The sequence below is a fragment of the Pongo abelii genome, chromosome 1 (assembly GCF_028885655.2).
Source record: "Pongo abelii isolate AG06213 chromosome 1, NHGRI_mPonAbe1-v2.0_pri, whole genome shotgun sequence".
In the NCBI taxonomy this organism is placed as follows: Eukaryota; Metazoa; Chordata; class Mammalia; order Primates; family Hominidae; genus Pongo; species Pongo abelii.
The window spans coordinates 88528314-88542606 of NC_071985.2; the positions used below are offsets into that span (position 1 = coordinate 88528314).

At 46.6% G+C, this 14293-nt stretch overlaps 1 protein-coding gene across 1 annotated transcript; it reads right to left on the minus strand.

The window, feature by feature from the left end:
• Positions 1-3823: 3823 nt before the first annotated feature.
• FCRLB (Fc receptor like B) lies at positions 3824-13829 on the minus strand. Its single transcript, XM_009241587.4, has 7 exons — positions 13734-13829; positions 12881-12931; positions 12579-12599; positions 11973-12227; positions 9522-9788; positions 8616-8906; positions 3824-8362 (listed from the first exon to the last, which is right to left on the minus strand). Exons 2-7 carry the CDS (start codon positions 12909-12911, stop codon positions 7947-7949), a joined length of 1281 nt encoding a protein of 426 aa, XP_009239862.2. The 5' UTR covers positions 12912-12931; positions 13734-13829; the 3' UTR covers positions 3824-7946.
• Positions 13830-14293: the final 464 nt, after the last annotated feature.

Below are 14293 nucleotides of genomic sequence, written 5' to 3' on the forward strand. Positions count from 1 at the left end.
GAAGGAGGAGGTAAGCTTCCCATACCTCCCCACTATGAAGGGGAAATATGGCAAATAAATCATTTCACAGGTCCTCTCTCCTCTCCATATCCTGGCCCCTTTTTATCCCTTGACATGATTTCAGAGTCCAAAAGTCAAGGAACAGATCCTCAACCATTTCCTTTGTAAATTCTGCATATGATGATCCAGCTTCAGAATTTCATGTCCACTGTATCTTGAAACATTATTTTTGACATCCTGTCACAAGTACAATTGTTTAATTGTACAAAATAAAAATAAAACCCTGCCTTCCTGCCTTATTCTCCCTGGACACATCCATCTGAGGAACACGGTAAGTAAGTCATGGGTCCCAAATTTTAAAACTGGAGATATGCTATTTAAAAAACTAGCGGGTGGGGGGGACATGGATGAAGTTAGAAACCATCATTCCCAGCAAACTAACACAAGAACAGAAAACCAAACACCTCATGTTCTCACTCATAAGTGGGAGTTGAACAATGAGAACACATGAACACAGGGAGGGGAACACAACACACCTGGGCCTGTCGGGGGCTAGAGAGGTAGGGAAGGGATAGCATTAAGAGAAATACCTAATGCAGATGACGGGTTGATGGGTACAGCAAACCACCATGGCACATGTATACCTATGTAACAAACCTGCACATTCTGTACATGTACCCTAGAACTTAAACTATAATAAAAATAAAATAAAATAAAATAAAAATAGGTTCACAGCAAAAAAAAAAATAATAAATTAAAAAAAATAAAAAAAAAAGAAGCCAGGATGGAGAAGGAATTCCAAATTTGAAAAAGTTAAAAACCCTGAGAAAAAAAAAATTTGAATGAAAGAGTATACCTTTAAGAAAACATAGGCATGAGCTAAGCAGTGTCTTTAGTTATCTGAAGGCCTGTCAAGAGTACCAGAAATTAGATTTGTTCTGTGTAACGCAAGGGGGTACAGTGAGTAGAAGTTACAACAAAATCATTTTGCTCATTAGAGTAAGGAAGAACTTTCTAATTTCTAGAGCTGTCCAAAGATAGAGTGGGCTGTCCTTGGGAAGTAATGAAGGCCACATTCTCACAAAAAGTCAAGCAGAGCTGCATGGCCACATGGCAGGAAAAGTTTAGAAGCATCTCTTTTTTTTTTTTTTTTTTTTTTTTTTTTTTTTTTTTTTTTGAGACAGAGTTTCATTCTTGTTGCCCTGGAGTGCAATGGGGAGATCTCGGCTCACTGCAACCTCCGCCTCCCAGGTTCAAGCAATTCTCCTGCCTCAGCCTCCCAAGTAGCTGGGATTACAGGTGCATGCCACCATGCCCCACTAATTTTGTATTTTTGGTAAAGACTGGATTTCACCATGTTGGTCAGGCTGGTCTCAAACTCCTGACTTCAGGTGATCTGCCCACCTCCGCCTCCCAAAGTGTTGGGATTACAGGCATGAGCCACCATGCCCAGCCTGAAGCATCTCAATAAATGGTTTTTTGGTTGAACTAAACAATCTTTACTTTCCCCTTCAGATTTTTGAGGACCTCCAATTCATCCTGAAAGATGTCCACCTTTAGTCTCTAGCCACATGTAGGACTATATGTAACTTTTTTTTTCCTAGACATTTTGAAGCTTGTTTGCCTAGAGCTCAGGATTTTTTTTTATTTTATATATTCTAAGACTTTTTAAAACAATCTTTTAACATCTCTGAAATCACGATGTATCTAATAATTGCTGTCTTGTTATAGTTTTCATTGCTCATATGAACATTAAAGTACCAGCATCAAAATTTACAAAATGGTGTAAGCAGCTTGGTGAAAATTTCTGGAGACAACAGTGAGCAACTGTTAGTTGTGGGGAAAATGGGGCAGGTGGTGAATCAGACTTGTGTAGCAACATTCCTAAAGCAGAAGTCAAAAGCAAGTTAGCTCCAGATAATTATAAAACCAGCTTAAAAGTCTGGCAACAATGACTGTTACTTTTTTATGACTTCTTTTAAGAAATGCTGCACTTCCCGTGCTTTTCATAGAAAAGAAGATGTCACAGGAGTGAGGAAACATGGGCACTGATAAATATGAGTTGGACAGTGATTGAGAAAAGTCAGAATCTGAATGTAAAAACATTTTAGAAGTATCTTACCCAATTTATTTCACATATGTTTCCCTGTTTATTCATTATTTATGATTTTATAAGTCTATTTTAATTAAGTCTAAAAGACATTATGTAGTTATTTGGCCATGTTTTCCCTTTTCTTACACTTTCTTTAATGGTACATCCTATAATTAATATCATTTTAGATTCAATGAATTACAGTCATAATAACAATTTACTGCTTCTTATGTATTAGATGTACTACTTACAAATCTCATTTAATCCTTCTAGCAATTCTACAGGTGTGTACTATTATCATTCTGTTTTACAAAAGAGGAGACAGAATTTCAGAGACAATGTTTCTTGCCCAAAGCTACAAAGCTGTTAAGTAGTAAAAGCAACATTCGAACCCAAGTCTATTGACTCCTGAGCTAAGACTCTTAACATTATACAACTCTGCCATCTCTAGGTCCAAAGCTAATTAGCTTGGCTATTACAACTTAACATGATACACTAGGGTATATTTACTGTTAAGAGATGAGAGAATGGTCATCTCCCACACTGCAGTGAGACTGACGCCTTTGAACTGAAAAAGACAGTAGTGTGTTCTACCAATTATTTAGTCTCAGCTCTATCAGGCATGTACATTTACATGAGGATTCTTATTATAAGTAGAATGTCAAACATTTAAACCAATTATCTTTGCAGGTAGAGTGGGGAACAAACTAAACCAATATGGGCTAACTATAGTACATGCTGAAAATCTCGCGAAGGACTAGAATGATCTAGCTTGGAATAAGAGCTCTAATGGACAGAAAATGGGTATTTAATAAGGAAGTACAGTCAGAAGTGCAGTTCTTTGAGCTAACTACAGAACAGCTAGCAAGGAATTCAGGAGCTGGATGGGTTAGCATTACAAATAAGTGCACTGACCCTTGGGGTACTATACTACTGGACTGCTGTATGGCACAGGATAGTAAATCTATCAGGATCTGACTAGGGACACTCAACACTGGATAAAGAGTCAAAAGGTTTTCGTGGGTTTAATTAAAAAATAAAAGTACAATGATGTGCTCTCTTGACCAAGGTAAGAGAAACAAGCTTTCACCTTCATAATTAGTAGAAGCACAAATTGTTACATTCTCTTTGAGAAATAATTTGCAACTATCTATTAAAATTCTAAAAAGACACATATCCTTGGATGCAGCAATTCTACTTCTAGGAGTTTATCCTGCAGACATATTCAGGTACGTGCATAAAGATACAGATGTAAAGATATTCATTGCAACATAATTTAAAACAGCACAAGTTTAGAAACAAATAGCCTATCGCTGGGGACTGGCAAGAAGTTGATTCCTGGACCTCCATATTGGGCTTAGTATCTCTCCTCTGTGCTTTTTATCATCAACTGTTTTAAAACCTCTAATGATGAAAGGATCTGTTTGTTTTCCTCTCCCTGTGAGGTTACTATTATTTCCCTCACTTTGCAAATGAGGAATCTTGGGCTCAGAAGGCCTGTGCAGCCCTTCTATAACAGTTGAAGCAAAAATATATACAAAAATAAAGTCATGAATGGTGGTGGTGTGTTGGGGAAAGAGCAGGTGGTCAGTGTGGCCATAATGTATGATGAATGGGCTCAATATACTGTGATAGGAAGTTTGGACTTTAACCTAGAGGATTTAATTCAATCTCTTAGGAAAAAAGCCATGAGTGTGAAACCTATAAACCAAAAAGCATCTGAGACAGGTCTCAATAAGTTCATAGGTTTATTTTGCCAAGGTTAAGCACCATAGCCCGTGATACAGCCTCAGGGGTTCCTCAGAACATGTGCCTAATGTGGTTGGGCTATGCTTGATCTTATACATTTTAGGGAGACAGAAGTTACAAACAAAGACATAAATCAATACATGTAAGGTATACATTGGCTTGGCCTGGAAAGGCAGGACATCTCGAAGTCGGGTTGAGGGGGCGACTTCTAGGTAATAGGTGAATTCAAAGATTTCCTGACTGGCAATTGGTTGAAAGAGTTAAGCTATGCCTGAAGAATTGAAGTCAGCTTGAGTTAAGGGAAGGGAGCGGTTCTGGAAGCCAAGGTTATTCTCATGTAGGTGAAACCTCCAGACTTCAGAGAGAATAGATAGTGAATGTCTCTTATCTGACCTTAAAAGATGTCAGACTCAGTTACATCTCTTCTGGATCAGGAATAGACCTGGAGAGGGAAGAGGATTCTCTACAGAATGTAAATTTCCCCCACAAGAGACAACGTTGCAGGGCCATTTCAAAATATGTCAAAGAAATATAGTTTGGGGTAAAATACTTTGATTTTCAGAGTCAGGTTGGAGTTGGTATCTTATTGCTACAGAGTCAGTTCTGTCAGTCTTAGGATCTCTATTTTAATGTTATGCTGGTCAGTTGTGCTAAACTCCAAAAGGGAGAGGGTATAATTAGGCATGTCCAATCCCCCACTTCCCTTCATGGCCTAAATTGGTTTTTCAGGTTTCTTTGAAATCTTCTTGGCTGTGAGGGGGGTCCATTCAGTCTACTGGGGGGGCTTAGAATTTTAATTTTCCTTTACAAACCCAAAGAGATCCCCCTTTCATAGTGTAAGGTCAAGTAAAAACTGAGACTCAGGGAGAACAGTTTAAAGACTAAGGCTGAAATCCAAAGGGAATGCGACAGGATTTTTTCTGCTCTCTGATAGAGGACATTTGGGTTCCTTGTCTGGCATCTGCTATGGACAGCAGCAGGATTAGGGTTTGCAGCCTAAGTCTGAGACACAGAACTGATCAGAGTATCAGAGAGAAGCAGATTCCTCCCTAGGTTTCTCCAGCATTTTTCTGCCATCCCTGCTGTTTGGGAATGAGCTCTCAGAGTCCCCTTGGACAACCTGGGCTAGCTAGCCTTCTGGTTTCCCTAAATGCATGTAGGAACCTCAAACAAAAGGGATGAAGATGAAGCTGATATTTCCTTAATGCAGATCTTCCTGGGAGATCAATAACAGATATCTTAGAAGATCATCTTGATCCTGCCCTCCTCTTTAAAAGCTGGGGTACACGAAGAAGACAGTGGAGTCTAGAGGCCATATGAGTCAATTCCTCTCCCTCACACCGGAAAGTTGAGTCATGAATGATTTTCACTCTCACCAAAAAGTTCTTGTTCTTCCCCATCCCCCCACATCCTAGTTCTAAGTGGAAGTAGACGGCAAAACAAGAACAAGGATGTTGATGTTGCCAAAAAGGTATGAATGAAAGAGATACTGCCACCCTAGCTCTCCTTTGAGTAACTATTTCTCTTTCTTGTACTCTTCAAAAATGATCAACTGATTTTTTAAATGACCTGAGATTCTTCAATTACTAAGCCTCTTGCCACTAATGTTAGTCACTTCCTGTCTAGATCAAGATGGCAGAAACCGGCCAGGCACGGTGGCTCAAGCCTGTAATCCCTGCACTTTGGGAGGCTGAGGCAGGTGGATCACCTGAGGTCAGGAGTTCAAGACCAGCCTGGCCAACATGGTGAAACCCTGTCTCTACAAAAATAAAAAATTAGCCAGGCATGATGGCAGGTGCCTGTAATCCCAGCTACTGGGGAGGCTAAGGTGGAAGAATCACTTGAACCTGGGAGGTGGAGGTTGCAATGAGCCGAGATTGCTCCAGCCTGGGTGACAGAGCGAGATGTGAGACTCTGTCTCAAAAAAAAAAAAGCAGAAATCTCAGGGAAACAAAATCAGAAGGGGAAAAGAGCCTGGGCACTGAAATAGAGTGCAGTTAGCTAGGAAAGGTAGCCTTGGAAGAGAGTTCTGAGAAGTGAAATGAGCCTGCATCAGAAAGCTGGAAATCAGAGCCACAAAGGCCCTTGTAGACCAGGACCCCAGTACTGAATTATAGGGACCTGGACATATCTCCTCAGAGTTAAGCAAAGATCCACTGAGATAAGTTTGATTCTTCTTGTCTAATTTTAAGTTAGCATTTCCTCAAATTAGACATATTGATGCCTTCATGTCAGGAATGCTTTCAGAGAGCCATCCCAAGTATCCAACAGGCTAAAGCACTTCTTAACAAGACTTTCATGTTCTGATTCCTTCCTACTTCCCCATATTCATCTCTGTCACCTCCTCCCTAAAATACACCTACACACATACACATAAACATACACAATTCTCCAACCACTCCCAATTATTTGTACCTCCATAAACACGGTACAGTCTTTCATTTCTTTGTGTCTTTGCATCCTCAGCCTACTTGCCATACCCTCAATCTTTCTCACATCTCCATGTGGTAATTCTTGCTCTTCCTTAAAAATTCAACTTTCTTCTCTGAATTCCTATCATGTTTCATAGAGCACTTATCACATTGCAGTGTAATTTATGTGTGCACCTGCCTGCCTGCCTGGCTCTCTGTATAATTTCAGTGGCTTTGTAATAGTAATATGGTGAAGAACAATATTAAGAAGAATAGGATGAAGGCTGTTGATATTATTCTGGTTAATCACTCAGAAAAAATTGGAAACTGGGGTTGTGATGGAACATCTATCAAGCAGAAGTAAAGGATGAGAGGGTACAGTTGTTACAGCTCTAAGCCTTAACGGTGAAACTTAACTGAAGAAGGATATGGACCTGATGAGAACGAGGCCTCCTGAGGACAAATCACACTAGCCCTGCAGAGGATTGATGGCTCCAGTAGGCAGATGGGAAAACCCACCAAAATGGGACTTTCCAGGAACATAACCATGAAATTGCAATTGAAATGGCTTCTCACTTTTCTTCTTTTAAATAAGTGAGAGTAAAGTCACCATGCAAGATGGCATACTGATCTGTGCATGTGTGTATCTTGGTGTATTCATGTTGGAAAGGCTCTTAAGAAAAAAGCTGCTAAGAATGAGAACTCAATTTTGAGGATTTGTCTTAAAGTTTCTTCAAAAAGATTTCTCAATGTAAATGGTACACTTACTTAATATATGGCTAAGGTTAGCATAATCTTCCTGCTGCTACCACAGCCCATCAGTCTGTCTAGCTGCATTGGGGCAGGGGGTGCACCTGGGTGAGTCTAACAGAACTCTGACCCTTTTTTGTTTGTTTGTTTTTTTTGAGACGGAGTTTCACTCTTGTTGCCCAGGCTGGAGTGCAATGGCACGATCTCGGCTCACTGCAACCTCCGCCTTCCGGGTTCAAGCAATTCTCCTGCCTCAGCCTCCCGAGTAGCTGGGATTACAGGCACCTGCCACCATGCCCAGCTAATTTTTGTATTTTCAGTACAGACGGGGTTTCGCCATGTTGGCCAGGCTGGTCTCGAACTCCTGACCTCAGGTGATCCCCCCGCCTCAGCCTCCCAAAGACTCTGATCCTTTTAACCAGGGAATGGGAGGCCCACACAAACAACTTTCCCTTTCCAAAACTAAATAGAACCCAGGATTTATTTGAAGATGTAAACTCATCAGTAATAGGACTGAACGTCTTTTTAATATCAACAGAGTAAATTCACTATGAATAATTACACCTTGACCCTAAAATATTCTCAAGTCCTCAGTTACCTCAATGTACTTAAATACCAAAAAAACTGCCTGTGCTGAAATATGTACTGGCTAGGCTTATCTGAAGGGGTAAGGGTGACTAAATTCACATCCAAAGTTAAATCACAGTGTAGTAAATAACAGGTTTCTACTTCTTGCTGAATTCTGGGAGAATTCAAAGAGAATGCTTGCGGTTACAAACTGCTGTGTGAGGTTGAAATCGTCAGCCACCACACTTCGTGGGCGCTCCTTTAAAAACCACAGCAAAACACAAGGATGCAAACAGATGGCTTTGAAAGAAATTCGCTTGAGGGGAAGCAGGAGACCAGGGAGGAATGAGCCTGCAGAGGGGAAGGTAGCCGCCCCCTCAGCTCTCCACAGGAGTGGTCTCAGGGGTTCCCGGGCTCACAGCAAAGTGAGAGGTAGGGGTCTCGGGCGTTCCCCTGAGCTCCGGGAGGGCCTGTGGCTCCTTTAATTCCAGGACCACCCGGCTCAGAAGGCCTTTGAGCAGCTGCATTTCTCGGAGCAGAAGGTCCACGTCGGGTTTCAGGGCTCCAGCCGATTGTTCCAAGGGCGTTGGCGGAGCGCAGGCGGGTGGCCCCGCAGTCGGGGCGCCGCTTGCTGGGAACTGCAGCCCCGTGGAGGTGGTGTTCGGGACGGAGGTGACCGACGGAACCGATCTGGACACCGGGGGCTTTCTGAAGGAAAGCGGCCTGTTACCAGGAGCCAAGGCTGCGGCCCATGGAGCTGGGGCGGTGGTGGAGGCCGGGTGCAGGGGAGAACCTGTGAATGCATTACGCCCAGTCACGCGCGGCTTGCATGGTTCTTCTCGGCACTGGGCTGGGGGAGGGGCGGTGGGCGGTGGGCGTGGATGGGGAAGGCCGGAACAGGGGTGAGGAGGAGGGCGGCGAGGGGGAGATGGGAAAGGCGGGGGGCGGGACGGGGACCGGGAGGCGGGGGAGATTCGTGGGTGGCGAGAGGCAGAAGCAGGGCTGACCGCCAGGGTGGGCATCCGGGAGGGTGTGCAGGCACTCACCCGGCCCCGGGAGCTGCACCCACGGACTGCGTTTCCGGACACTGCGGGTGGCGGTAGCCGCCTCGCACCAGTACGATTCGAGTTCCTCGACCTCGGGCTCCGGAACTGTGTACTCGGCGCCCCAGTCGAAGCGGCGCACCGCGCGGCTGTACTTGTAAAACGCGAACTGTAGCGGCGTGTCGCGCTTCTGCGGGTGCAGGCGCGTGTCGCAGCGCAGCACCACCCCGCCCAGCGCCGCGCCGCGGGCCTCCCGCGGACCCATCACCCTCAGCACCGGCGCCCGGAACAGCTCTACGGAGAGGGCGGGGAGCAACGGCGCCGGCTTGTCCACCGCTCCGCGACCCGGCTCCTTCCTGCTTCCCGCGAGGGCTCCTTGCAGACCCACAGACCAAGGGGGGAGGGGAGGAGGCCGTGTGTCCACGTGGAGGGGGAAGGGGAGCCTTCTGAAATGTGGCGCAGGGGGACCGAGTCCACGAGGGACGGGGAAAGCTTGAAAGGAAGAGGGACCGGGTCAGACCCTTCATGTCACATCCCGACTGACACTCAGCCCGGGTTCTGCAGCCTAGAATAGGAGACGCTGCGCCTGCCTTGCAGGACGCTAGGGAGTCGCTCCTTCGTCCCAGTCCCACAGTGGCCCCTGCCCCTGCCAGAGCTGCCCTCTATGTGGGAATCCCCAGCCAGAGTGAGAAGCCAGGGTGTGCGTCGGGGAAAGGGACCAGCCTCCAAGCAGGCGGCGGATCAAGCGCTGCTTCACGGCAAAGGAGAGGAGACAGCGTCCATAGTCTAAGAGAAACCCTCCAAGTGGCAGCTATTTGAACTTCCTCCCCTCCTTTTCCCGCCGAGCTCCTGTCCCAGAATTTCTCAGTGCTCATTTGCCTCCCTCCCGGGGCCCCTGGTCTCTCCCACCTTGCACTGTCACAGCCACCTTAGCGGAGAACAAGGGCGCGCTCTCCACCGGGATGCGCATGGTGCCCGAGCACTGGTAGCGTCCACTGTCGCTGGCACGCGCCTGTAACACAGTGTAGTTGGCGCTGGAGTGGAAGTAGCGCACGGCCTGGCCGTCGTGGTAGTAGTGAAGCTTGTAGACCACCTTGTCGTACCAGCCGCGGCAGCGCAGGACCAGCGGCTCGCCCTCGAACACTGGAGCATAGGGCACTTGCAGAATCAGCCAATCTGCGACAGACACCACAGACACGCTGGACTCCACAGAAAGTCCAGCCCTGGAGATCTCCCACTCTCACAGCCTCCCAGCTTTCTCCTCTTAACTCCTCTCCCTCCCTTCCCCGCCATCTCCCACCGCTTTCTTTTATTTTTCTTTTTCTTTCTTTTTTCTTTTTTTGAGACATGGTCTTGCTCTGTCGCCCAAGCTGGAGTGCAGTGGCACAAACTCGGCTCACTGCAACCTCCATCTCTTGGGTTCAAGCGATTCTCTTGCCTCAGCCTCCCTAGTAGCTGGGATTACCGGTGGGCGCCATCGCACGCAGCTAATTTTTGCATTTTTTAGTAGAGACGGGGTTTCGCCATGTTGGCCAGGCTGGTCTCGAACTCCTGACCTCAGGTGATCTGCCCACCTCGGCCTCCCAAAGTGCTGGGATTACAGGCGTGAGCCACCGGGCCTGGCCTCCCACTGCTTTCTTGAGCGGTCGGGCCTTCCCTGGTGGTTGGCACCCAGGAGCCTCATAGTGCAAGATATGTTTGTAGGTGAGTGGGAAGGAAGGGGGATGGCTCGTCTTTCACTTAGCCAGAGAGGCAAAGATGCCAGAGACTTGGCTCCAGCCTCAAAGGGTTTTGACCATGAGAATCAACTATAACCTCCTTAGGATGGTGTCAGAGTCTTCCTGACTGGGTCCGGCTTACCTCTCCCTCACCATGGCAGTATTCGTTCCTGCCCCATTTCTTCTCTACTTTCCTCATCTTCCACTCCTAACAGGCTAAGTTCCAGCCATACTGAACTGTTGAGAGAACTGGCCCTGCTCTGAGCCCAAGGCTTTTGTACCTGCTATTTCCTCAGCCAAGAAGACTCTCTTTCACCTGTTTAAGTTCACCTGCTTGTCCTGCATGTCTAGGCTTAGACCTTATCTCTTCCAGAAAACATCCCTGACACCCCAAGACAGCCTTAGGTATCTCCTACAGCACCCCATAATTACCCTGTGATCATTATAGCACACTTACATAGCCCTAGCACAGAGCAGGAGCCATTTTAGGTGTTGTACATTGAGAAAGAATGCTGCAAGTAATAGCCAAAATCCACATGCACTCTCAATCTGTAAGCAGTAATTACTCCTATAGTACTCAGTATAATTATTGCTATCACCAACGATTTCCGAACAAGAAAGCACAGAGTATGAATATGAAGTGTGTGTAAGTGCTAATCTGAACATGAGTGATGTGCTTTAAATTCTGAATACAAATTGTGGCTAGGAGTGCACGATCTCGGCTCACTGCAACTTCCGCCTCCCAGGTTCAAACAATTCTCATGCCTCAGCCTCCTGAGTAGCTGGGACTACAGGCACCCGCTATCATGCCTAGCTATTTTTTTTTTTTTTTTAAGTAGAGACAGTGTTTCACCATGTGGGCCACGCTGGTCTTGAACTCCCGACCTCAGGTGATCTGCCCGCCTTGGCCTCCCAAAGTGCTGGGATTACAGGCTTGAGCCACCGTGCCCAGCAATCCTGTACTTTATTAAACACATTATTGTTATTTTTCTTATCCTGTTTTAAAACCCGTCAAGCATCTCGAGAATCAGTTTCTCAGCTGACTCCTATGTACACATACACACATGTCTGCAATAAAACTTTGAGTAAGTGCTCAGTTCAATTGCTGCTTTTTTTCTTTAGCAAATCATAATTCACTTTTAATCCTCAGAGCAGCCAAAGAGATACATACTATTATTGTCCCTTCTTTACAGATGTGGACACTGAGGCACAGAGAAGCATCACACTGTTCAACTGAGAGTAGATCCTCCATCTGTGCTCAGCCTGCCAGGGAAACTCACCTTTCCTGTTTGGTGAATTTCCTTTACTGCTCACTCCCCAACCCCCTAAAGTTCTCTGTCCAGCACTCCAAGTCCTTGGAGCCTTTGCTCTTCTGAGCTGGTCTCAGAAACAAACAGAAATGTTCACACTGTGCCTCACACTGTGGCAGGAGGGTAAGGGGACCTTGGGGGCTAGGCATGCCTTACTGCATCTCTCGCATAGTGCCATGCAGGTCCCTACCTGCTCCAGAGACTTAAGATAGGCCCCAGTGTGGCCTTTGTTTCCTGCACCTTGGGATTGGCCCAGTGTTCCCTCCCACCAGAGGGCTCGTATTGCCAGAGGAGACATGTGCTCCCCCTCCCCTCATGTTCAGACCACTCACCATTAGATACAGAGAGGTGGATGGGGTCACTGACGGGTGCTCCCCGTGTCTGGCATCGATACACCCCTGGTGTCTGCACCTCAATGCTCTTCTTGTGAGAGGGCAGAAGTAGGTGGCCCAAATACCAGAGAGTGCTGATGGGCCAGAGCTCCAGGAGCAGTGGGTGGTATCCATCACACTTCAAAGTTACCCGCTCCCCTTTGAAGATCGTGGTCCAAGGTGGATGTAGAGACAATATGGGTTTCTCCAGAGTAGCTGGGGTGGGGGGTGGGGCGAGAGGGGGCGGCATGCAAAGAGAATCAAGGTGAGGTGCCCAAAGAAACTACCTGAGTTTGGGAAATCTTAGGAAACCCCAGCTCCCAGGCCCCAGCCCATGTACTAACCCGTCCCTGCAGGAGAGGAGATCACATTCATTGGGTTACAGACTACCAGTCCATCAGCCAGCACCCATTTGCCTTCAAGCAAATTTAGTCCCAGGGGTTGACGAGAGTGGGAAGAGACACTATCCCAGAGCAGCCAAGAAGTGAGAAGTCTACTTGAAAAGGTCACTTAGGGGGTTGGAGTGGAAGCTGTAGAAAATTGGGTTGAGAAATGTATAAGACTCACCAGCTTGCCCACTTCTTGGAACTGCAGAACGAGAAAGAGGGAAGAAGAAGAAGGAGAATGTTGGTGATGAGAGGAGAGAGACTCTTGACGACAAGAAAGGCTGAATGGTCCCAAAACCTGTTTTTCTTCTTCTGCCCTGGTTTCCCAAGCTCTGAGAAAGCCCCTTCTTCTTCACCCCTCCAAAAATAAATAATGAACCACTTGGAAACTGAGGATTGGATACCCACCCTCCTCTCCCCATACCTTGGTCCACCCTATTCTCCACCACCCAAAGCTCTTCTGCTGCCTCACTGTGGACTCACCCAGGAGCAGAAGGGCTGTCAGTGCCCACATGATGGATCTGACTGCAGCAGCTGCAGAAGGATGGAGATGCACTGGCATGAGATGGGGAACAGAGAGAAAGAATGTGGCCAGCGGATGCCACTGAGTACTAGGAGACATTGCTGCTTCTCCTACCTACTCCTAGTTCCTAAAGATGGCAGACTGGAACCAGTGGGAGACAGGCTGAATATCAGGTATCCCAAGTGCCAGGCACTGTCTCATCTACCGCCTCTATAGCCACCTCACAGCTCAGGCCAGCCCTGACTACTGTAAGGAAGGCCTGCAGAACTTGTGCCCTCCACAGCACAAGAGAGCCCCATAGAACCCCAGGCTCCAGCGGATGACCCTGCCATCTTCAGGCTCCCATTGACATCCCACTCCCATCCCATCCCTTCTCCACCTTCCAGCCAGCCCTGCAAGGCTCAGCTGAGGAAGACACGGCCTCATGTCCTTAAGGTCCTTTTTCCTGCTCACTTCTGATGACAGACATTGGCATGAGACCTAGAGAGGTCAGTTTTGGGTTGCCTGCCCCCAGAGCTCACATCCTCCCACAATGAGTAGACGAAAAGGCATGACTCACCAACCACCCTTCACATCCCTATCATCTAGTTCCCCAGTCAAGGATAGAAATGCAATGTGTTTCTTCTTCCCGCCTTCCTGAAATCTTGAGTTCTCATAAATTCTTAAATTCTTAAGAAGTTAGAAAACTCTTCTTTCCTACCCATCCCAATGAGCTCATCCTGTGGCACTTCCACTCACTTGTTCCTTTCTTCCTTCCTCCCACCCTTCCCTGCAACCCCTCCCCAGCCATGCCCCAGTTCCAGAACTCCTGACCTGCAGCAGAGAAGTCACTGCATCGGCCCCTCAGAAGCCTCTCAGATCTGACCTCGGGGCTCTACTTCTTGTGCTTTCTGAGCCATGTGACCATACCTGAGCAATGAGGAACCTGAATTTTCATGTAAATACTTAATGAATTTTCCAGCCTGATAGTATGTCTCCTTGGACTCTATCCTGTCCTTACCTGTGGTTGTTTAGAACCGGGGCACCTTGATCCCTTGGAAGTCTGATGGGAAGGAGATCAATTATTAGGTACTGTCAACTCCCAGTAAGATAGTATCTTCCCCTCTTGCTGATGCCTGAAGTTCAGCTCTGAGAATCCCCTCATATTTTGCTTAATGGACTAGCCCCTTTTAAAAATGCAAATGCCTCTTAGAAAAATGTGACTGGTCATTTAAATTATGCCGGTCACTTCAGATCATGTTTTGAGTGCAGGTTTTGATAAAAGAGATAGAGTCCTGTAGATTTCAAACAAAGTAGGGACATATTCGATAATGTGCCCAAGAGTGGGGGAGGCAGAGAAGAACTAATTACTGGGAACAGGGATGATCACCTGC